The sequence below is a fragment of the Desmodus rotundus genome, chromosome 11 (assembly GCF_022682495.2).
Source record: "Desmodus rotundus isolate HL8 chromosome 11, HLdesRot8A.1, whole genome shotgun sequence".
Lineage (NCBI taxonomy): Eukaryota > Metazoa > Chordata > Mammalia > Chiroptera > Phyllostomidae > Desmodus > Desmodus rotundus.
Window position 1 is genome coordinate 40,839,726 of NC_071397.1, and position 24,240 is coordinate 40,863,965.

The 24,240-nt window shown below is 36.7% G+C and overlaps 1 protein-coding gene across 5 annotated transcripts in view; it reads right to left on the reverse strand.

Annotated features, from left to right (window-relative positions):
- CEP162 (centrosomal protein 162) overlaps nucleotides 1-24,240 on the reverse strand; it is a 76,463-nt gene that overhangs the window by 33,330 nt on the left and 18,893 nt on the right. For 3 of the 5 annotated variants that reach the window (XM_024576630.3, XM_045184865.2, XM_024576629.3), the window contains exons 9-17: nucleotides 22,306-22,422; nucleotides 17,100-17,291; nucleotides 15,623-15,704; nucleotides 10,620-10,899; nucleotides 9,206-9,458; nucleotides 4,607-4,740; nucleotides 4,130-4,357; nucleotides 3,484-3,624; nucleotides 1,640-1,752 (exon numbers count right to left, since the gene is read on the reverse strand). In XM_024576630.3, coding sequence (XP_024432398.2) covers nucleotides 1,640-1,752; nucleotides 3,484-3,624; nucleotides 4,130-4,357; nucleotides 4,607-4,740; nucleotides 9,206-9,458; nucleotides 10,620-10,899; nucleotides 15,623-15,704; nucleotides 17,100-17,291; nucleotides 22,306-22,422 — 1,540 coding nt within the window. The remainder of the gene's footprint in view (nucleotides 1-1,639; nucleotides 1,753-3,483; nucleotides 3,625-4,129; nucleotides 4,358-4,606; nucleotides 4,741-9,205; nucleotides 9,459-10,619; nucleotides 10,900-15,622; nucleotides 15,705-17,099; nucleotides 17,292-22,305; nucleotides 22,423-24,240) is intronic. The other 2 variants (XM_045184864.2, XM_024576631.3) reach the window with 2 other exon arrangements.

Sequence of the window (24,240 nt, forward strand, 5' to 3'; positions counted from 1 at the left end):
GTGTACTATGTTTAGCTTAGACTCAATTTTTCTGTTTTTCCCGAAACATTATATAAGGAGTTTAAGAATCCATATGTGATGGAGAGCAGATGATAGCTAGTGGGGGTGGGGGTTAGGTTGTGAAGGGATTGACCAAATAGGAAAATGGACTCATGGACATGGACAACAGTGTGATAATGGCTGGGGGGAGGGGGTATAAGGGGACTAAATGGTAATGGAAAAAATACAATAAAGATTAAATTAAAAAATCCATATGTGCTCATTTAACCATAATGTGTTAAAGATACCATTTATTTCATTAAGAAAGTTCATTTAGAATTTCAGTTTTGGATCCTGGAATAGCTCTATTTTAAAGACCAGGCAGTATAAGATGTAATATTTTAAAATACTTTATTGAAGCATTTGGAAAGAAAGCAGATGTAAATGTGTTCATGCGTCAAAACTGTGCAGATTGCTACCCTTGGGAAAGGAGCGTTTGTTTTTTTTTTAACATACAAAATAGTGCCCTTGCTTCCCAACCTGTGTATCTTTTTCTGTTTTGCATGAAGGATCAGTAGGAGCTAACAGCAGCCCTGCCTCTTACACCCTAGGTTACCCACAACAACAACAAGAGAGAGGAAGAAGTATGCATAAATATAGCATTCATGTGAAAGGATGCACAACTGGTAATCATTTCCTAAAAGCAGATAGGACTCTACTGTGCCCATGTTTATGGGTTCAGTTTTTTCACTTAATATGTTAAAGATGAATGTAGTAATATCCCAAAGACCTGAAATATGACTCCTAAGCAGGTGCTGGTGCTCCATCAGCCCACCACTGTGAGTGCTGATTGATAACTCCAGGTTCTCCTCCTCCGTAGAAATGCCTCAAACAAAGCAACTCCTCCCCCTGGCCCAGAGGATATCCCTTAACTGCTTCCTGGGACACACTTCAGTCAGTGACAGACTGGCTGGAGGGTACCAAAGGCTGCTCCCCAGAGGATATCCCCCAACCCCTTCCTGGGGCACCTCTTGGCCAGTGACTGCCTGACTTAGGGGTAAAAAAGCCTGCCCTCTCTTGCCTCAAGTGAGGACCAACTACATGACACATCTGTTCTCCCAAACTTCCTGGTGAGAGCAGAATGAAGCCAGTCTCAGCTGAGAACACATTTCTGCTTACCTTCCCTACCTCCACCCACCCCTCATCTTGCTTCTCCTGCTACTTCTCTCCTGAGAGTTATCATCTAGGAAATCACCTCCACAGTGATTCCCACCTGAGACTCTACTTGTATGGAACCTGACCTAGGACAGTAAAGTGATACTGTATGGTTTTTTAGCATTATTACTGAAGGCATGATTACTAATATGCATTACATAAGCACCTCAGGTTTAATGATCCATCAAGAAAAGTATTGTGTGTTCAGTTTTCTGAAACTGATCTCAAACTCAAATATAAGTATGCTGAAAATACTCACCTATATGTATTAGACATCTAATACTAAAGGAAAAACTACTGACAATTAAAAATATAAAAGTTACAAAAGTGTAAATCACTGTACACTTTTTCATTTCTAAGTATAAAAATGTATTATTAATTTAACAATAAAATGCTTGGAAACAATCTAACTACACTTGATTTTAAGAATTTAAGGATTACTTACTTTAAGGAAGCTAACTCACTGAATAAACTCTGGTTTTCCTTGAACATTCGCTCCTCATTTTTCTTGTTTTCCTCTTGGAGATCTTTCACTTGACTATACAATCTTTCATTTTCCTTTTTATAAACAGAAAATAGCATTTAGTTAAAAGTCAGTAGTACTTACAAGTACATATGCTCATAACAGATACATCCTTTAAACACTTTTAAGGTTTTAAAAATTTTCTTCAGTTTTTGAGCAAGCAAAATCTTTTAAAAATTCTTTATATTATGACAGAAGAAAACTTATTTTCTGAAAATAATTTTTTCCAAACTACTTATTCAAAAAAAAAGTTGCAAAAATTCCCAAAGCCGAAGAGCCTAATGTCAGTAGGAGGTACCGCATTTCACGACAGTAAAAGGGTGAGTGACTGCAGTAGTAGCCACGTTCCAACTTTGTGCTCCAGGCATGGAAGGGCCAGTGGGACTGTTTGCACCTCTTTTTTCTGTTTTTGGCCTGTCTTTCCACAGTAAGGTAATTTGATGTAGGCACAATGAGTATCCATGCTTGTTTCTGGAACTTTCTGTGATCAGGGAGTTAGAGACAGGACATTTCTGAAAGATCAGGATAAGGCAGAGCAGAGACTAGGCCTACTTCACCCCTAGGCTTTAAGCTAAAAAGTGAGTCAGTGAGATCAGAGGGAGAAAGTACCAATCTGTGCATAGGTGCTGTGGCTTATTAACCTCTTTAAAATTAGGAATCTGATAAACACCAAGGAACCCTGTGGATCTAATAAAAACTAGGAACCACCTCAACATGTTGGGCCTTGTGCCTGGCAGACTGTCTGTGCTTAAATATCTGCAGAATTAATGACACCCCAAAAACTACATAAATGTATATATATTGATATTAAATTTTGTACTTCTTTGTGGGAGGGGGTGGTTGGCAAACTTATAGGTTTGTGGAATCCTCCTTAAAACTCATGCTCTATATAGCAAATCAGAATGGCAGGCCAAGGATTTGGAAGGGTCTAACTCAAGGGCGGTATGTTCTGCAAAATTAGTACAATTTCATTTACAGTAAACATTGTCATCTCTGATGTGGTAATGCTTAGGCTACCGTTGTCAAAAGAGAAAAAGGTGATAAGGGAGAAGGAGAAGGGGAGAGAAGTAAAAACAAAATGGAGGGGGAGGGACGGGGGAAGAACTAGATGAAATCTTATGCTAGAGGTCACCAACCCTGCCCTGGCTGACTGGCAAGTCAGCATGACCAAGATTCCATCACGCATCACAAATATCTGCCTTCCATAGGACACACAAGTTTTCTCCCATTTAATTCAAAATTTTTTACTCTCAAGTGATTTCAGATTTATATTTTTCAATATAATAATAAAACTATTCAATATCATCTACTAAAAAGCATTATAGAAAAATAGGCAAGTTTTTAAGGAAAATAGCTCTTAAAAATAACAACAGGCAACATTCATTGATTGGTTACTCTGTGCCAGGCACTAAGAGGTTAATTTGTATTGTATTACTTTAATTTCATAACCATCTATTGAGACAGGTACTATTATTATCATCCCCATTTCATGGATGAGGAAATTGGCTTAGAGAGGTGATTTGCCCAAGACTCCACATCAGGTGGCACAGCCAAGTCTAAAATCAGATTCTTTGAATTCAGAATCCATGCTGTTAACTACTTCAATTCTGCCCATGAGAAATGCTCAGACTAGGCAAATTATCACTTCCTCATATTTGCCAGAATTCCCATTACCTGTTAAATGAGCACATAAGTATTTTAATATGCCTTATTTTTATAATCAAAGGATCTCAAGAACAACCTCACTATGAGCTGAAAAATTACACCTGTTGATATCCTTGAAGAAGTGTCTCTTGTTCTTGTATTTCCTTTTGGATTTGCTTCAATTTTTCTTCAGTAACAGCACCAGCTTGTTCTCCAAAATGTAACCACCTTTGTTTTTTGTTTGTTTCTCCAAAGCTATTTAACTTGAGAAAATGCAGAAATTGTTTATATGGGGAAAGAGATGATAAAGTGAGAAGTGAGGAAGAGTAACAGTCTTATAACCATACTGGAATTAACCTACCACCAACTACAATTAAATCATTACACTGTTGTTTGTGCTGATGGTTCCGAAATGGAAGTTACTCAGAAATGTTCCAGAGTGTCATTCTCTTAATCTGGCCCTTCTATAGAAGTTCTTTCTGAGCTGACTTCTTGGAAGGTCGCAGTGAACTAAGATTCATTTTAAAAAGGACTGTGAACTGAATAGAAGTATCAAAATGAGCCAATATAAATTTTCATTTTTTTCCCTCGTGGGGTTGGTTTTGGGCTCTTGTGTAAGGAGGCACTCTCAGGAACCATGCTCACATTTTACACAGCACATATATCAAGCCAAACAGCCCCAAGAACAAAAAGATAACAATGCATTTATCAGGGGGTTCAAGCTCTTTTTTAATCAAAATAAGAAACATAGGACAACATGTCCAGTACCTTGGTTTGAAGAATATAATTGTCTTGACTTAATTTGAAGAGTTCCTTTTCCTGTTGCTTCTTTAGTTCTTCTATCTTATTTTCCAGCTCTCTCTCTTTTTCTGAGAATCTGACTTTAATTTGCTCAATTAGGGCTTGTGCACCCCTCCATTTTTCCTCTGCTTCCTGGACTCTTTTAAACAGAATTAATTCTGTGTCCATGTTCCCACCATGGTATCTTGAAGAATCCTTTTAAGGAAAAGCATTACTTCATCACAGATTTACATGTAAGATTCAAACACAGGTGGTTTAAAAAAAACCCCACAAAGAATAAAATGATAATGTTAATAATGTTCTGCTAAATAAGAAAATGTATTCGGTAAGAGTGAACACTTAAAGCAAAAGAAATTTCATGTATTTCTTTACTCATAATTTGGTTTTAATATGATTTTAGAACATAAAAACACTATGAGTAGTGTTTTAAAATTTAATACCTACATTCTGAAACTGAATACAGGACACACTTTCTGTAGGGTCTTCAGACTTCTCAGGAGTAGCCAGACAACTTTCAGTTTTGGGAGCTGGTTTACTTAATGCTGCAGGTTTGATGAGTTTTGTTTCAGATAAGATTTCTAAATAGTGTAGACAGTAGATAAAAACACAAATGCAAACAAAGTTGAATGTGTATTCAGCAATTATGTAACAATAAGATGAATGAGGATCTCAAAAAGGCTAATGTGTAACACTGAACCTAGAGCTGTTGCCCATAATCAACCTTCTACTCAATTTGATCCTGAAGGCCAATGGAGGCCTTGCTCCTCTCTCAGTTCACTGTACTCATTTGGCTAAAAACACCCACCTGGGTAAATTCACCTATTCAGCTACTGAACATCCGCAATCAGTCAGCGAAATGGGACCATGCACACAAACAAGACACACACCCTGCCTTGTCTCAATGTAAATTCATGATCACTCACTTCAAGTAGACTCTGTTGCTGGTAGTCTAATCCTCTAGGATAAAACTCCTCCACATCCCCTCTTCGGTCCTCCAACATCCCTGCCCCATCCTCACTGCCAGCCAAAGACACTGTGTGACATTTATCAGAGAAAAACGAGGCAATCAAAGAAATCACCCACTTTCTCACCACTTCTACCCACCTAACAGTATCTGTACCTTCCTATCTGCTTTCACAGATGAACAGTCCATGTTCCTATCTGAAGCCAACCCTTCCAATGTACACTAGGTCCCACTACAGCCCCTGTACTCAAGGACATTACTCTAGCAATTCTTCCCCCTCTCTCCATGACTTTTTTCCTGTCTACTGAATCTTTCCAAAAAGCATAAACATACTGTAGTTTATACTATTATTTCTCCCATTAAAAACAAAGCAAAGCAAAACTAAAGGCTTCTCTTGACTCCACTTCCATGCCAACTACTGACCATTTTGTTTTCCTGCCTTTTACATCCTTTTCTCCAGGGTGGTCTACAACTTGAAGTACACAATTCTACTCCCATTCCCATTCAATTTGCATTTTACAGCCACATATCCATGGAAAATGCTTACCCAACTTACTGATGATCTCTGTCTTGCTAAACCCAAAGATTAGTAGTCGGTCCTCATTTTTACCTCCCAGCAGCAACTGATAGAGCAGATCAATTCTCCTTCATACACCTTCTTCACTTGGATCTCACATACTCAGGTTTCTTTCAACCTTATTGCATTCTTTGTAGTTACTCCTTTGCTCCCTGACCTCCTAAGATAAGCATGCCAAGGGCTCAGGCCTTGGTTGGCTTTTTTCTCTAGCTACGCTCACTCTTTTGATGATAATCATCAGTCTCTCGGCTTAAAAAACCATGGCTCAAAAAATACTAGTTTTTAATGTCTCCCACATGGTATGTACAGTCCGCACCTCCCTCTAGAACTCCCGACTTTTGTTATCTAACTGCCCCATCATCTCTACTTGCACATAGAACAGATCAACAACTAGATTCCGGATCTCTCCACCCTGAAATCTATTTGCCTTTGCCTTCCTCATTCCAGTTGGATAGTAAGTCTATTCTTCCAGTGTCTTAAGCCAAAACTTTGGCATCATCCATGGCTCCTCTTTAATTACCCACAACCAATCTTTTAGATTTCTGGTTCTATCTTCTAAATGTATCCTTATCCAACCACTTCTTATTACTTCCACTGCCATCATCCTGGTTCAAGCCCCATTACTTCTAGCCTGGATTCCTAAAACCTTCCTACTAGTCTCTGTTCTTCCTATGCCCTCCATGGCATGCATTTACATATATATGGTCTGACAAAGCAACCAGAGAAATCTGCCTAAAGGGTAAGTCAGACAGGTCACTCCCCTGCCTAAAACTTTTCAGGGGCTCACCTTTTGACTCAGAGTAAAAGCCTAAGTCTTTCAAATGCCCTAGGAAAACCTATATATGCTTGCCCCTTTGACTCTCTGGTCTCATCTCCTACCACCCTCTTTGCTCACTCTGCCCTGGCCATATGGGGCTTCTGTGCTCTTCCTTGAACGTACAGGCAGTCATCCCTACTTTAGGACTTTGTCACTGGCTGTTTCAACTTTCTGGGATATGCTTTACCCAAATATCCACAGGATCAATTCCCTTACTTCCTACAAGTCTTTGTGCAAATAGCTCTTTCTCAAGGAGACCTACCCTATCCTGTTTAAAATTGTGACCTGACTCACTCCACCACTGACACGCTTGCTCTACTTTTTCTTTTCCTTAGCATATGACATCATTTACTTAATTGTACTTATTGTTAAATGTCTCTCTCTTCCTCTTCAGATGAAAAGTTCCACAGAATGGGAGAGGGGAGGCTTCTCTGCTTATTTAGTTTACTGATGTTATCTACCAGTGCCTAGACCAAGGTAGGTGCTGAAAAAATATTTATAAATGAATAAATATGGAAACAGTAAACTTCAAAAATGTTGGGGGTCATTTTATCTCAAATAAATATAACAGTAAATAATATTAAAAGCAAAATTTCATTTTCTTGCTTCCAGAGTACAAAATGAATACTCCTAAAACATTAATGAAAAATTTTCATATTCTTCTTGATGATTCTAAACTGTGATAAAACATTCCAAGTGTCTTTTCTTAATAAGTAATAGACATAATGAATGGTTAATTATTAATAGATGATAACATCACAAGCAAATGTTCCACACAAAAGTAAGCCAAAAGAGAACACAAAAGAATTCTTAGGGGAAGGGATTACAGGTCCCAAGGTTAAGAACAGGAGGAAAGGAGGCTTGCAGAATCCAGTCCTGTCTCTCCAAAATAACCGACCCCTACTGCTATTCTCCTTCATTCTGACATAGATCTGTCCTAGACTTTTCATCTTACATGCACAGGTTGCTGCAACAAAAACATACTCACATAGACAGAAGAAGAGAGCCTTTAATGCCTAGAGAATTTTAAATACGGACATTCCTTGGAGATGGGGATTTGGCTCCAGACCACCATAATAGACCAACAGTTACAATAAAGTTGAGTTGTAGTCTTTTTGCTGGTGGAGGGTCTTGCCCTCCATTTTTAAAAAAACATAATTTATGTGAAGTACAATAAAGCAAAGAGAAATAAAATGAGGTATGCCTGTATAGTCAAAGTGGCCCTGAAATGGATAATTGTAGGGAAAGGCAAGGGAAGATACTTTAAGCAAGAAATGAATTTTCCAATGAGGACAGCTCTTCTTTGACAACCACCACCATATAACAATGATGAAATTGGTCACTTACTCAATTTAGTCACAAAGAAAAGGACAAAATGCTTCAGGCTCTATCACTGCTCTCCTTCCTCACTGGAGTCTAAAGGCAGCAGGAATGTTGTCTGACTTGAACCTTTCTATTTAATAGCTGCATGGGGTCTAAGTTGAAAATTACCCTTTCAACTGTCAATATAAATGACTCCATTAGGAAATAACAGAGGCACTGTGATGTATAAAACTATGCAGTATTTGATAAGTAAAACATCCTGCCTTTCCAAGTCTATATTGAACTAATGTCTAAATAATCTCCATCACCCTTTATTTGTAGGCTGCCATTTGCATTCTGAATTTACTACAGAGCCAACCAGATGAGGAGAGGTTTGACTCTTACATTCACTTTCCATGTTTGCTGGGTCTCATTCAGGAAAACCCAAATGTAATAATGAAAAACCTCCTACAAATTGAATCTTTTAGAAATAGAATACGTATCCTAATGTTAATTATTTTCTGTAAATAAGGAAAGTTCATAGAAAGATAGAAGGAAACAGGGAAAGTAGAGAAAAAGGAAAGTAAAATAATACACTACAGGTGACCCTTGAACAATACAGGAGTTAAGGGCACCAATCCCCCCATTGCAGTAAAAAATCCACATATAATTTGACACCCCCAAAACTTAACTACCAATAGCCTACTGTTGACTGGAAGCCTTACTGATAACATAAACAGTCAATTAACACATATGTTGTATGTTACATGTATTATGTACTGCAGGGGTCCCCAATCCCCAGGCCATGGACCGCTACTGGTCAGATCAGGGGCAGCATTAGATTCTCATGGGAGCACAAACCCTACTGTGAACTACACACGTTAGGGATCTAGGTTGGGCATGTTCCTTATGACAATCTAATGCCTGATGATGAGGTGGAGCTGAGGCAGTGATACTAGCGCTGGAGCACCTGCAAATACAGATTATCATCAGCAGAGAAGTTTGACTGCCCAGAGACCCTAATGAATCAACTGCTTGCAGACTCATATCAAAACCCTATCAGTGAGTGGCAAGTGACAATTAAGCTTCATCTGATGGCAGGTTATAAAGCTATCCACCCCACTCCCTGGCCCATAGAAAAAATTTTTCCATGAAACCGGTCCCTGGTGCCAAAAAGATTGGGGACTGCTGATGTACAATATTCTTACAATAAAGTAAGCTTTAAATAAGAAAATATTAAGAAAATCATAAGAAAAAAACATATTTGCAGTATTTACTGAAGAAAAATATGCGTATAAGTGGGCCTGTGAAGTTCAAGCCCACGTTCAAGGGTCAAATGTACATACACAGAAGTCTACCGTGAAGGGAGTATATGATGATTACCTTTTTTCCTGGCTTGATTAGAGGTGGGAATGGACCTCAAGTTTCTGCTTTTCATGTCTTTTGAAGTTTTCTTTTCATTAGTAGAAAATGTCTTGAATGGTGAACTCGGTTTTCCATAGCCCGAGCTCCTAACTGATGCATATAATCCACTCTGGGGATGTCTTTCAGGTAAAGGAGGTGCACTTCTAGCTTTGTATGGTACCTGTTTGCCAAATATAGCCCCTTCTCCAGAACTGAGTCGAGATCTAAAAGTCTGCACACGACAAGTATAAACTCTTTAAGTACTTAAGTAAATTTCAACTACAGTTGTAATGAAAATTTAACAGATAGCAAAATCATGGTGATTACTAAGTAACATAGTTTGCTAAAGGGAAAACACTAAATTGAAGTTCTCTCAGTCTAATTCATCAGAATTTTGGTATTTTGAAGCACATCTTAAAGTCAGGAACAAAAGAGCAAAATATTATAACAAAATAAGCCTGCCAGAAAGCAATATGTGTAATTATGAGAATGAACATGGAGAAGGAGAAGAACATATTTTGAAATGACATAAAGTCTTTTCTTTTTCCTCTAAATTTCTCAAGATAAAATAAAATTTTAATACCCTGCCTTATTCCACAAAGAACAGGAGATGGTTTACGACAAACATGTAACTCAATACTGAAAAATAAAAATAAAATATTTGGATCATAAACTATAAATCAGAATAGATCAAAAGCAGAGGAAAAAGAAACAGTGAAATTCAAGTTATCAACAGTTTCTAATAGCATTTATGGGAGATGCCAACTTAACTTACTTTTATAGAACACAAATTACTAGAAAGATTGAATGAAAAGCACTAGAATGATGAATAAACTTTTATTTCTGTATGCTACTAAAGTTCTGAACTATGGTTACTAAAAAAAGGAAATGTAAAGGGTGTCTTCTAAAAGAAAGCTCATGCCACCCGGGCCGGTGTGGCTCAATTGGATGAGTGTCATCCCTTGGACCCGAATAGTCCAGGATGGAGCACATACCCAGGTTGTGGGTTTGATCTTCGGTCAGAAGGCATAGGAGAAGGCAACCAATTGATGTTTCTCTACTCGCTCTGTCTGTTCCTCCCTCCCTGTCTCTCTAAAAGCAATGAAATAATGTCCCCAGTAAAGGATTAAATAAATAAATAAATAAATAAATAAATAAAATTTTTTTTAAAAAGGAGAAAGCTAATGCCATAGAGGTATTTTTGAATTTGGGGACTGCAGGGCGTTGTAATAAATACTGCTCACAAATACCCAGGATCTATGTGGAGGATAGTTAAGTAATCAATCCTACAAGTTTAAGAAGTACCTACATAATTATATTATAGGGTACTTATATGACTTTATATAATATCATTTATCAATGTGTCATATTAATTTAAAGTATAAACACTTACTTTCTTTATTTTGTCATCCTGAGATAATATTGAGGGACCAACAGATAGTTTTTTCCTCAAAATATCTAGGTACATTTTATCTATATATTCTTCTGTAGTATTTTCTCTTGGACAGCTATGGTCTATGCTTTCACTTGCTGTCTTGTGTAAAACCACATTCTCCTTTTTGTCAAAAAATTGGTTCACACTTTGTGGCTCTTGAGATACAACATTTAGCTTCATCTTAAGGGGTAAAGGTCTTATAATTTCAGTTTCTTTACTACCAGCCCGTTTCTTACAGCTATAAAACAAAATAGGACACACAGAATAAACCTTACATGACTCTTCAAATATCAGTTTTATTAACACACACATCACATACATATACACACACATACACAAATGACCTAATTTGAATAGTTTCTAATATATATTTGAAACTATTCAAATTAGATCATTAATGTTAAATACACTACTTACAATCCTGGTTAATAGAGTATACTAACATGTATCATATAACTATTTTGCATTTCAAATAATAATTTTAATGCAGTGTAAGGGATTACATGAATGACTCAGACCTACCTTTGAAGAAAAGCCAAACCAAATGTGACCAAGATTGCTTTTGTATAAGAAAAAATAAAATATGAATTTCTAGGTTAATTTTTAATAATATATCTTTTATCCATGCTACCTTATAAGATCAACATATATTTGTGGCAGAAAAAACATTTTATACATTTTTAGAAGAGATTAAAGAGGTAATCATAATTTATGGCAGAGGCATAAAATACAAATATTAAAAAGCATAAATTTCATCACAGTTTAGGAAAAATTTTAAAGAGAAACAAAAAATCACGAGGATTTTTAGTAAAATTACTTCTGTAGTTTAAAACACTTAAATGCGATTTAACATTTAAGACCATTAAATTTTAAAAATATGGAAAATTGTCCCTTGAAATGTTCTACATGTGCTTAAAGATCAGCATATTATAGGGGCTCCTACAACATGGATATTGTTATTTTCAAACAACTTAATCACAGTCAATTAAGTCACTTAATTTTGTTATGTATAAAATAAGATTAAAGAAAATGTAAGAGGCTACCATTTTCATATAAGTTAGACAAACTTCTTAGTTACTGTTAGAAGCTTCTTCTAAAGTAGAAAGAATCTTCTGAAAATATAATAGTTCTTTTATTCTTTACGGTAGCAGAACCTGGCTAGATGGTCATCAAAACTATTTCCTGCTTTTGCTGTGTATGAATTAAACTACATTTCCTTTCCACCTCACATTTAGATGGGGTCATTTACTAGTTCTGGCCTTAGAATGTGAGTGCCATCGTGACGAGAACCTAAAATGTGTCATTAGCATGGTGGTTGGGTTTTGGGTGGCAAGGAAACTGATAACAGAGGCTGGAGAAGTGGCAACGCATGTTTTGCAGTGGCAAAACATTTGCTAAATTGCCACCTACAATATTTTATAAGGCTGACCCTGTGCCTATTGAGTCAGGGTACTAAGACAAGTGGCCAGAGAAAATGGGGAGTTTTTAAGTGCCAGCTACTGCTGTCTACTTTGACGAGATATTATAAGAAAGAGATGAACTTAAGAATGTGCAGGTTTATAAGAAGAAATCAAGGGAAAGAGAGTCTAGAAACTCAGGGTCTCTTGGGTTCACTCTCTGTGTCTAGACTGGATCAGTAAGATTTGGCATTGAAAAATGCTGTAAGAAAGCGGTATTTCATGAGACCTCTTAGCTGAGAAAACTAACTCAGTCCCTTGGCAAAAATTATATTAAAGGGGCCATCTTCACACATAAGGTTATTATGCCCAATAATATCCAGGCAGCTGCAATTAAATCAAGAGGAAAAAAACCAGAGGGACAAGGGAGAAAAGATTTGAAACTTTTGTCAAATAGCAAAGAACTAGCAAAGCACTTCGTGTAGTTACTGGCACTCGCATTTGGAACCAAAAATATCAGAAGCCTACTAAACTTTTGAAGGAACTCTAATGCCAAAGAAACTACGACCTTATTTAAAAAAAAAAAAAAAGAAGGCCAGTGACTGTCTGGGAGACTTAAAACCATCTGCAGGTAAGAAGTGAACTGAGAAAGGAGTGCATCCTCCAAGATGGGTGCACCTGCCTTGCAAAACTCACCTTAGTGTGCCCCAGGGTGATTAAACACTAGAAAAATCCTCTAAGGAGTGGAACCAGGAGCTATATGGAACAACTTATTAATCCAGTAGTTCCTCGTTAAGAGCAGAGCAATGGCCTAATCAAGGAAAATCCCTATTTGCAATGGTGTGTGTGTGTATGTGTATGTTGGGGGGGGTGTCTTTGAATGATTACTGTATTTCCTTCCTGAATGGGAGTACTTGTTGAAGTTCCACCATTATACACTGCAATTGCAGGAATGAGGCAGTATGTAATTTACCTTTTTAAATCATTGATTATTAGACAATCAAAAGCCCCATTCAAACCTGATGGAAAGGACTGCACCTCACCTGGAAATCCTGGCCTTTCAGATGGATACAGACCTAAATGGGACTCTGAGCTGTTTGCTTTGGGGAGGAGATGAGAGGGTCTGTGCGTGAAAGTTAAAATGGAAATTTGGCTATCAGAAGGGTATATTCTGCTTGGGACTGGCTAGATGCCTACCAAAGTAATTTATTTTTCTTTCTGGGTTTACAAGCAAACCACATTTCCCAGACCTCTTGTTAGCTAGATGTGCTATGGTTTTTATCAATACAATGTGAGCTAAAGTGGTGTATTCTTTTATGGTGAGGCAGTTAAAAGAAAGTATCCTTAACTACCCTTTTTCTTTCCTTATCAACTGATTGGATGAGGCCATGACATCCTTAAAACCACGTGTTTATGAGTGAAAAAGCCTGAGTCCCTAAATGACTGTGTGTTGTAGAGCCCTACCCTAACCCCAATAACACACAGGAAATTATGATGTGACCAAGAAGTGAATTCTGATGATGTTAAGATACAAAAATTTCAAGGGTTTTCTGTTATAGCAGCTAGGATTATTTACCCTACAGTTTCCTAAAGAATTTTTGGGTATGTGTACTAAAGTTTGCACTACTGGCATTTCTATAGTTATTGCTATGCTTTTAATGTAAGTATACTTGTTTCCAGCTTTTAAACACAAATGTAATAATCTATGTTTTAGAATTCACATTACTAAAGTTGTTCCATGTATGCCAGCAAAGACACAAGAAATAGAAAATCTTTTCAGTAACACTAACATATCCCCAAACAGCAATGACGAGTAAGCACAACCTACCCTTTAAAAATAATAACTAGCACTGCACATTTGTGGAAGAATACTAGACTGAGCATACAAGTAGGTGGGTTTTAGTGTAAGCTTCACTGTATCATTTTTGCTTTAGTACGAATATAGAAACAAGGCCAAGAAATCAATGCAAGTGGATTTCCATGACACAGATGTAATACAAGAAGGGGCTCAAAATGTGTCTGTTGAAAACATAAATGAATGGATAAATAGTACATGAATGGATGATAGCCTTTTCAGACATATTTCTTGGACACCAAAGATCTGACATTATTAAATGGTTAAGCACATGGATGTCCTGTGTACCCTGGCCATAGTCAGATGACTTTGGGCCATTTATTTAACCTCTTTAAGACTCAGTTTTCTTATCTATGAAATGGAAATAATAATGGAATATACTTCATGGAGTTGCTACAAGATTAAATAAAATAGTGTATGTAAAGGACTTTGCATAGTACCCTGGCCGGTGTGGCTCAGTAGGTTGGAGTGTTGTCCTGTAGACCAAACGATCATGGGTTTGATTTCCAGTCAGGGCACATAACCAGGTTGTGGGTTCAAACCTCTGTCGGGACTCATACAAGGTGGCAGCCTTGTATGTTTCTCCCTGACATTAATGCCTCTCTCTCTCTGACATTAATGCCTCTCTCTCTCTCTTCCCCTCCCTCCCAGTTTGCATAGTACTGTGCTCACGGTAAGCATGTGATAAAAATGTTAGCTGTTGCCCTGACCAGGGTGGCTCAGTTGGTTGGTTATTGACCTGCAAAGCTAAGGGTCACTGGTTCAATTCCTAGTCAGGGCACATGCTTGGGTTGCAGGGTGTGTGTGAGAGGTAACTGATCAAAGTTTCTCTCACACATTGATGATTTTCTCACTCTTTTTCTCCCTCCCTTCCCCTTCTCTAAGAGTAAATAAATAAAATCTTAACAAAAAATATTAGCTGTATTCATCCACATCATCACCCAGTTCTTGTAAGAGCTTCATCACTAAAGCGAGTTTACTGTAGTTTCATCACCTGAATGATGGAGATTAAGGATGCAATGAAAATTTAAAAAAAAAAAAAAAAAAAAAGGGATGCCTCTCCTACTTGTTAGAAAAACCACATAAGATAATGAATGTGACACTCTTAAGTGATACACAAATGCAAAGTTGTTTTATGGTGAGGTTATGATGATGTGCTATTCTGAGTGGTAGAGAATTACAGTGAGGTCCCTCCCACAAGCTTCAACTTAAATGTACTGGAGCTGCAGCACTTTCATGAAGCCCATTTCTCTTGTGCCCAAAGAACTCACCCCATGAGATGATGGGCAGTCTATGACAAAGTACATAACTAACTGGTTTATAAACAAGCAAGTCTATGACTCATATACAGAATAAAATTTGTGTTTCATCTCTTCATTCGAATCAACTGTCCCTGAGCTACTGAAAGCTGAAGAAATTATTTTTCAGTAAAAAGCTTTAAGACAACTTAGTGGCACTAACTTTTTTAGTAGCATCTATTTTTTTTTTTTAATTTTAGCAATAGAAGAAGTTTGATGAACTAAGTAAAAACTAATTTTAAAAAACTCTTAAAAAGAGGACAGCAGTGACTCATAGGTAAACACATGTAACTACATTAACCATTCACAAGGAATGATTGTGTAGAACAAACGATTCTAGATGTTTCCAGTGACAAAACAATAAACAAACAAGAAAAAGAACTTGCACAATCCATTTCAAAAAACTCATACCTGACAAGTTGTACATCCAAACCACTGATCCCACAAGAATCTATTCTGATAGGTTTCATTAGCTCCTCTACTGTGGGAAGATCTAAGAGGGGGGAAAAGTTAAAATAGCAATAAAAAATGTATTTCACTTGCTTAATTTTATGTGTCATACCAACAAAATTACATTTTCTCTGACTGACATAGTTAAAATGGCATATACAATTAATCCAACTTCCCACTGTAAAGTTGCTTGTACCAAGACAACCTCTTTGATATTTATATTTGAAATACATATATATATTTGATGCATAGTTATACATACATCAAATACATGTGTATGGGTATATCCACACACATATTTATCTGCTGAGTATGTATTTAATTGATCCTAAAATACTATTCTCTATTTAAAAAATAACTTTGGTATATATACATGGAAAAGATTTAAAAATGTAAAAACTCAAGTAATTTCTTATTCTGGTCAAGGCATATTAGAAAAGAAATTGAAATTTTATCCTGTGTTCAGCTGTAACTTTACAGTTTGTTGGGAACCGCCCTGCCTGGTTTCAGAGGCTGTAACCCCCCATGGTTAAGGCTGAGTCAGAGTTGGGACCATAAGCCACAAAGGAGACAAAGCTTATCTCCCTGGCAGGTGTACCACCTCTGCCCACTTCACCCTGCTTGGTCCTGAGCTTGACCAGTTAGCCAATGACGGGTAAGAATCCTCAAGGGAGGATCAACCTAAGACAGGCTCTGGTCACCAGGGATAAGCTTGCAGGGAAGGACTCAGGGGGCTGTGGAAAAAGGGGGTGATGGACCCTCACCCCTCGGCTTTGAAATAGCCTGAGTCCTCATTCTGTCTGCAAGAAGTCTTCTAATCTCTTGGCTGCCTTACTTCCCTTGCCTGACTTAAGCCTGAAGCAATAACAGAGGGCAGTGCAGTCCTGTGCTGGGAGGGGCAGATTCCCTGGGCAATCAGGCCTAACAAAAATACATACATTCCTGTGAAACCTACTTAATTTGTGCCCTCAGTTTAAGAGATAAGGGTCCAGACCTGAGATGAGTCTGGTGCCTAAAGTTTTATAGCCCTCTAACTACTTGGCTGTAACTCAGAATAAGCCCTCAAAGTTCTCTGTAAATGATGTACTGTTTAACCCTTACTGGCTGACAATGATTGATGAGCTTTATCTGTATTCCTATGCGAATGAACCTAATAAAAGCCCATGGAGGGAAAGGCTCTGAGCCCTTCTCCTTTGAGAGAAGCGGCCACCTCTCCTCCCCAAGCAGATCATGTCTTGGTAGACTTATTCTTCATCCGTGGCAGACGGGGGTGCTGCGTTAAAGCTCCCTGACACCAGGTAAACCACTGATTTCCAGATTTTATTTGAACAAACCCTTTAAATAAATTCAGAGACTGAGAAATAATCACTACAGCAAATTGTATCTAAATTACACTAAACTGGAAACTGTTCAGAGAGGGTCTAAAACGAGCTTTTACCAGATTCTGTAGTAGAGATGTTTTTGGAGGAGTCTTCATTTTCTTGAGGATAACCTTTCACCGAGCTCTTGGTATTTTCCATGGCAGTGTTCTCAATTCTTTGTTCATCAGCATCTCCTAAGGAATGGGCTATATGACAATAAGCCTGATAAAGAGCTTCAATGTCACTATTGCTTTGTCCATAAGAAACACCTGTTAAAATAAATGTAACCTCCAGTATAATCAGACAAATACATGAGAAATGTAAACAACTAATATCATCCCTTAGTCTGTTAGGAATGTGAACACCACTGTAGGACAATGAAGACATTATAATGATGGGAGTTAAATACAAAACTAGGTAATATGTAGGTATGGCCTACCAGTGTGAAATCATAGCAGGTTCAGTAACTCTTTCCAGCAAGTTGAGATGTTAACTCTAAAATCTGACTCCATTGGTTATTTCCCTCTCTTCCTACTACCTTTAATCAGACCCTCTGCATTGGATAAAATTACTCCTAAATTTCCCAAACTGACACAATCATCTCAAGGATTCTGTTTCTTCCTTGCCACTACCTCTCTCAGCTTCCCTGTGCCACCAAGCAGTAGTCTGTATTTCTTCAACTAAAATTCAACTCCTCTAACTTTGCAGTTCAATGTGTTCCAATATCCTGCTCATGCTGCTATAATGAAAAACAATTTCCTAATGGCCAAATACAGTCATCTTCAGTTCTCTTCAACACTGTGAGACATCTGGCACTGTCCTTTTCCTGGGAACTGTTCTCCCACCACTCATATGGCTACTTTTCCATCTCTTACGGTAACGTGGCTCACCTCAGAGCTCCCTCTTTAGCCTTCTTTTTTAAACTCCTTTCTTATTTATTTGTTTATTTATTTATTCACTTATTTATTTATGCCAAACATCATCAAAACCCTTAGCTTTATCTATTACACGTATGCCTGTAATGCTCATACCTGTCTTTTGTCCTTATTTTTTTTCCTGAATAAATACATTTAGATTGTTTGGTAAGTAAATCACATCTAACATATCCCCATTTGAATTTATTATACTCCCCAACAAAACTCATTTTACTACTAGTATTTCCTGTTTTAGCTAAGGGCATCACTATTTCACCTAGTCATCCAAAAACGGAACACTTGATGTCACTGTTCACTCCTCCTTCCCTATTAACTTTCTCCTCCTCCCACCAATTGAGAAATCTTAAAAAAAATTTAAAGGAATGTAATGATAACAAAGATCCAATATTTTTATGAGTACTTTCCTACTCATTTTGTAACTTTCATTACTAACAGTGAAATTTTCAAAATTAGAAAAAAGTGCAAGTCATAGAAAAGGAGAAAAATGGGATGACCAGTCTCCTTTTCTTTTGATTAATGCTTAAAAATACAAAAGTACATACAGCCTATCTTCTTCTATATAAGTTGTATAGTGGCTATTATTTATCTAAGGAGCTGTTTTTAACTATAAATGAAAGAAGCAGCCAAATGCCACACAAAAAGACTGTGTTAAGAATGCCTTACAATGGGATATCTTTCTACCTAATGCTTCAGGTCACCAGTGCTATTTGGAGAGTGCTCAATAAACAACAGATTTGCTTAAATGAATTATAAACAAAAGGGGGGGATAGTTAAGAGCAGGATTGTTAACAGTTAAGTGGCAAGTGGCAGGGACTTTTCAATAGGACTTCAGGAAAAAGATCTTGCCTGTGAAGGTAAGCCTAACTCTTTCCCTAACCATCTGACTGACTGAGTAGCATGTCTGACGGAGAGAATTAGTCTTTATAAAAAAAGGAAAAAGGCACAGGTGTTTTTTTCTCTCCTGTACAGAAATATCAGAATACTTCAGTATCTGCTGAGTATATATAACTGAAATGACCCCGATGTTAAGTAACATAGCAGTACTGAATGTTCATACCTAATTTATCAGGTGTGAAGTGTCAGAAAGAAGAGGTTCCTGGCTCTCTAAAGCAACAGCAGGACAAACGTGCAGAAAAACAAATGACCTGAAAGTTAGAAATTAGAAATAGAGGATAGAGAGGTTTAAGGGCGGCTCAGAAAACAGACCAGGGGAAAGATACTTTCCTTCTAACTTGAGTCATTAACCCAAGTGACATTAAAATATTTCAAAGTCATACAAGTTAACTTTTTTCCTGCATTTTATGAAAAGGCCGGACCTGCCTGGATCTTATATTAAAAAAGAGAGTATTCTATGTAGTTATTTTATATATTTCTACAAAAGTCCAAAGCTCCCTGTATTTTTCCACTTAAGAAAGTTGAGACGGGTCAAATCCTATTTTGCAGAGGCAAGGGCCAGGTTGTGGAGCAATACTGTCACCCTGTGACCGCTCCAGTCCGTGCAGCCAGTGCACAAGATGGTACCTGCCCATGAAGCAAATGAGAGTAAGTGAAAGACTAGCTCTCACCTGGTGTCAGGAAAACCTCACTGTTATATATACTAACCTTTTCAATACAACAAAGCATAAAGGCTTTCATAAATATTATTTTAAAAAGATGATCTTTGACAATGTAGCACCTAGTCTGAGCCTGCTTAATCTTGGAAAAAAATGGTTAAAAAAAAAAGCAAAACAAAAAAATCTATTTGTTTTAAGAATCTATTCAGTTCTTAAATAAAGTTCAGATGCTGATTTGAAGATTTTCAAGTGTATTACCTCTTAAGTGCCAGGTAAATTCAATATCCCACAGCCAATCAGATTTATACTATAATGCCTCCAGGTTCTTTAACTTCTATTAATAGACAGTTGATATAAATTATAATGATGACAACAATAGAGTTGCTATTGCTTACTGAATCTTAACATTCTACATACATTACCTCGGTTGATTATCACAAGGTCACATTTTAAAGAGGAAACAGGCTTAGAAGTATTAATTGTCCAGTGTCACCCAGGTAATAACTGGCAAGGATCAGAATATGAATCAAAGTCTACATGACAATAAATTCATATTCTACTGTCTTCCAGTAACTAACTCATCAAAATATTTCATAGAACATTTAAGAAATGACACCAAAAAAACAAACAAAAACCCTACAGCTTTATATAACTGCTTGGATCATCTTGAAATAATTTTTACTTTTAGCAATACATTTTTTACTTTCGAGTTTTTCTTATAACCTACAGTAGTGGTTTTCATACTGTATTTTATAAAATCATAGTGTTTCACAGAAAATCATGGATTTCACAGATGTTTGGCTGAAATTTCATTTTGAAACATGCTTTAAAACTTAATGCTTATAATAGAAGTTACTCTAAATGCACCGTTTATGTAACTGTAATATTTTAAAGACCATCAGTGATAACTCTGCTTTGTTTTCATGCATATCTTAGGATAAAGTTTCTCTGGCCATACTGTACATATATGAACTTCCTATAATGTGTCTCTAATTAGAAAAACTATAGCTTGACACTGGTCTTTTAAAAGAATTCATGTCTACTTACTGAAAACCGTGCAGGTGGATCTACTATCACAGTACTTAAGTGACGTGAACTTAAATAAACAGCAGTAGGACTGAGGAACATGTGTTCAGCACATGCTTTTGTCATAGCAGAATACCCAGTTGAGTAAAAACAAATAAATGAGTAACATGTCTTGATGGAAAAATTCTGTTGTAGTTTTTTGACTTTTATGTGTATTTTAAAATAGAAATGGGTGAAACAAGTCAAGGTAGTGGTGACTTAGAATGGCAGCGACTAGAAAAAAGAGATCTGAGCAGACTTTGTGGGTTGGGTCATGCGTTTTTGATCTGGTTGCTGGTTACATGGGTGTGTGTTGTTCAGTATTTGAAAATTCATCAAGTTGCACTATTATAATACATGATATAGAAGTATTATATTACTTTTCTATAGGCATATTATAGTTCAATAAGAAAGTAGAAATTAAAAAATAACAATAAAATTCTAACAGATGTTTAGAGTTTGTTAGTGATTTATCAATTCTATTGCTCTTTTTTTCCTAAGTGTTTCGTTTAGTTGACCATACTGGTCAACTGGGACTTGCAAAGCAAGCTGATTAAAAGTTCCCATTTGAAACTATTTATGTGGTAAATCAAGAACATTTTCGTATTATACAATAAGAACAAAATACACGAACATATTAGAAGTCTGATGGTGATATGAGAACAACAAATATAACTTCTGATTTCAAAAATTTCAAAGACCATTACTGCTCTAACTTTATTTGTAAATGTTACAACTGTAAACATTTATGTTTATACCAACAATAAACCATTTTTATCTATATAGAGTATACATAAAATTTCATTTGGAGATAAGGAGTCCACATTGTCTTAAAGACCTTTACAACCTTGCCCTGGCTGGTGTGGCTCAATGGGTTGAGCACTGGCCTGCCAACCGAAAGCTCTCTGGTTCAATTTCCAGTCAGGGAACATGCCTGGATTGCGGGCCAGTTCCCCTATGGGGGGTGTGCAATAGGCAACCAATTGATGTTTCTCTTGAATATTGATGTTTCTCTTCTTCTCTTTCTCCCTTACTTCCCCTCTCTCTAAAAAATAAATAAAATCTTAAGAAAAAAAAAATAGACCTTTACAATCTTTAGTAAAGTATAGATGGTCCTAGGCATTTCAAATTTCTGGGGTATAATCCAGCTTTTTCCTCAACAAAGGAACTGTGGAAAAGCACAATAAGACCTAAGTTTCATTTCTCCTATACAGGACAAATTTAACTGAATACTCTGGAGAAGGACAAAAAATTTAGTTAATATTCACCTATAGTGCTATACTTTATATTAACATCATTCATTCATTCGTTAATAAGCATTTACTTAAGCCCTGGCCAGGTAGATCATTTGGTTAGAGTAGCATCCTGATATACCAAGTTTGTGGGTTCTATCTCTGGTTAGGGCACATACAAGAAGCAACCAATGAATGCATAAATAAGTGGAACAAAAAATCAATGTTTCTCACTCTCTCCTTTCCTTTCTCTCAAATCAGTAAATTAAAAAAAACACAACATTTACTTAAAAATACACTTTACTTGGTTGACTAGCACTAGATGTGACCATCAGCAAGTTCAGATTATTTAAGGTGTTAAATACTGTAAAAAAATGTAAGATATAAAATTTTGTTAGTATAGTTACTATATGTTATTATATAGTACACATAAATGAAGTTAATCAGTTATAAAATATTACATATTTAGAAAATATTGAGTTTTTCAAACATTTTTACCTGTTCCTGCCATTTCATTATCAGTTATTTCAGGCAGAACTTTAGGCATAGTTGTTGCTTTATCTTGTTCATCAGGGTTGACCTCTGCAACAGAATCTAATGAATCAAGCAGCACCACTAGAACAAAAAATAAGAAAAGATATTATAAATGTAGAGAAACTTGTATGGTCCCTTAAAACAAGCATTTTAATCATATGCAATCCATATAAAAACAAAGATAAATATTTATATATAAAGAATATATAATCATAATCATATATCTATAATAAGCATGATTTTCTTATGTACAAGAGTAGGATTACATCAACATACATATATATGCTTATATACATGCCTAATGTACACTTACATGTGGAAGGCAAAGGGCCTGAGAAAAATAACAAAAAAAAAATTCTTTTCCCCCCAACTTTATTGAGGTATAGCTGACAATTAAAAATTAAATATATTTAAGGTGTACAACTTGGTAATTTGATATATTTATACATTGTGAGATATTTACCACAATAAGCAAATTGACACCCATGACCTTGCCTAGTTATTTACCTTTTTTTGTGTGGTGAGAACACTTGACATGTTCCTTCTTAGCAAATTTTGAGTTACATAATACACTACTGTTAACAACAGTCAGACATTGGACCCAAGGAAACACACACCAAGGCACAACATAATTATATTACCCAAGGTTAAAGATAAGGAGAGAATCTTAAAAGCAGCAAGAGAAAAGGAGACAGTTACCTACAAAGGATTCTAGTAAGACTATCAGCTGATTTCTCAAAAGAAATCTTCCAGGCAAGAAGGGGCTGGAAAGAAGTATTTGAAGTCATGAAGGGCAAGGACCTTCATCCAAGAATACTCCATCCAGCAAAGCTTTCATTCAGAACAGAAGGGCAGATAAAGTGCTTCCCAGATAAGGTCAAGTTAAAGGAGTTCATCATCACCAAGCCCTTATTATATGAAATGTTAAAGGGGCTTATCTAAGAAAAAGAAGGTGATCAAAAATATGGAAAGTAAAATGACAACAAACTCACAACTACCAACAACGAACCTAAAAAAACAAAAACAAACTAAGCAAACAACTAAGCAACAGGAACAGAATCACAGAAATAGAGATCACATGGAGGGTTATCAGCAGGAAGGGGGAAGGAGGAGAATGGGGGAAAAGGTACAGGGAATAAGAAGCATAATTGGTAGGTACAAAATAGACGGGGGGAGGGTAAGAATAGTATGGGAAATGTAGAAGCCAAAGAACTTATATGTATGACCCATGGACATGAACTAAGGTGGGGGAATGATGTTGGGGGGGGTACAGGGTGGAGGGGAATGAAGGGGAGAAAAAATGGGACAACTGTAACAGCATCATCAATAAAATATATTTTAAAAAACCCCAACAGTCACATTGTTACACACTAGATCTCCAGAACATTTCTATCTTGCATTAACTACAACTTTGTACCCCTTGGCCTACATCTTCCCATATCCTGATCTCCCAGTCCCTGGTAACCATCATTCTATTCTGTTTCTATGATTTTGGCATTTTTAGACTTCACATATGAGATCACGTAGTATTTGCCTTTCTGTGTCTGCCTTCCTTATTTCACTTAAATGTTTATCATGCTCAACCATGTTGCTGCAAATGGCAGGATTTCCTTTTTTGTTTTAAAGGCTGAAATAAATATGTACGTGTGTGTGTGTGTATCTTTAACCCATTTTGATTTATTTTTGTATATGTTTAAGGCAGGGGTGTCAAACTCATTTTCACTGGGGGCCACATCAGCCTCACAGTTGCCTTCAAAGGGCTGAATGCAATTTTAGGACTGTATAAATGTAACTATTCCGTAACAGTTAAGTGAGAGCTCGGCACTGCTGCTGGGTAGAAACAAGGTGCCGGGCTGGATTAAAAAAGGTGAAGGGAGGGATTCAGCCCGCAGGCCTTGT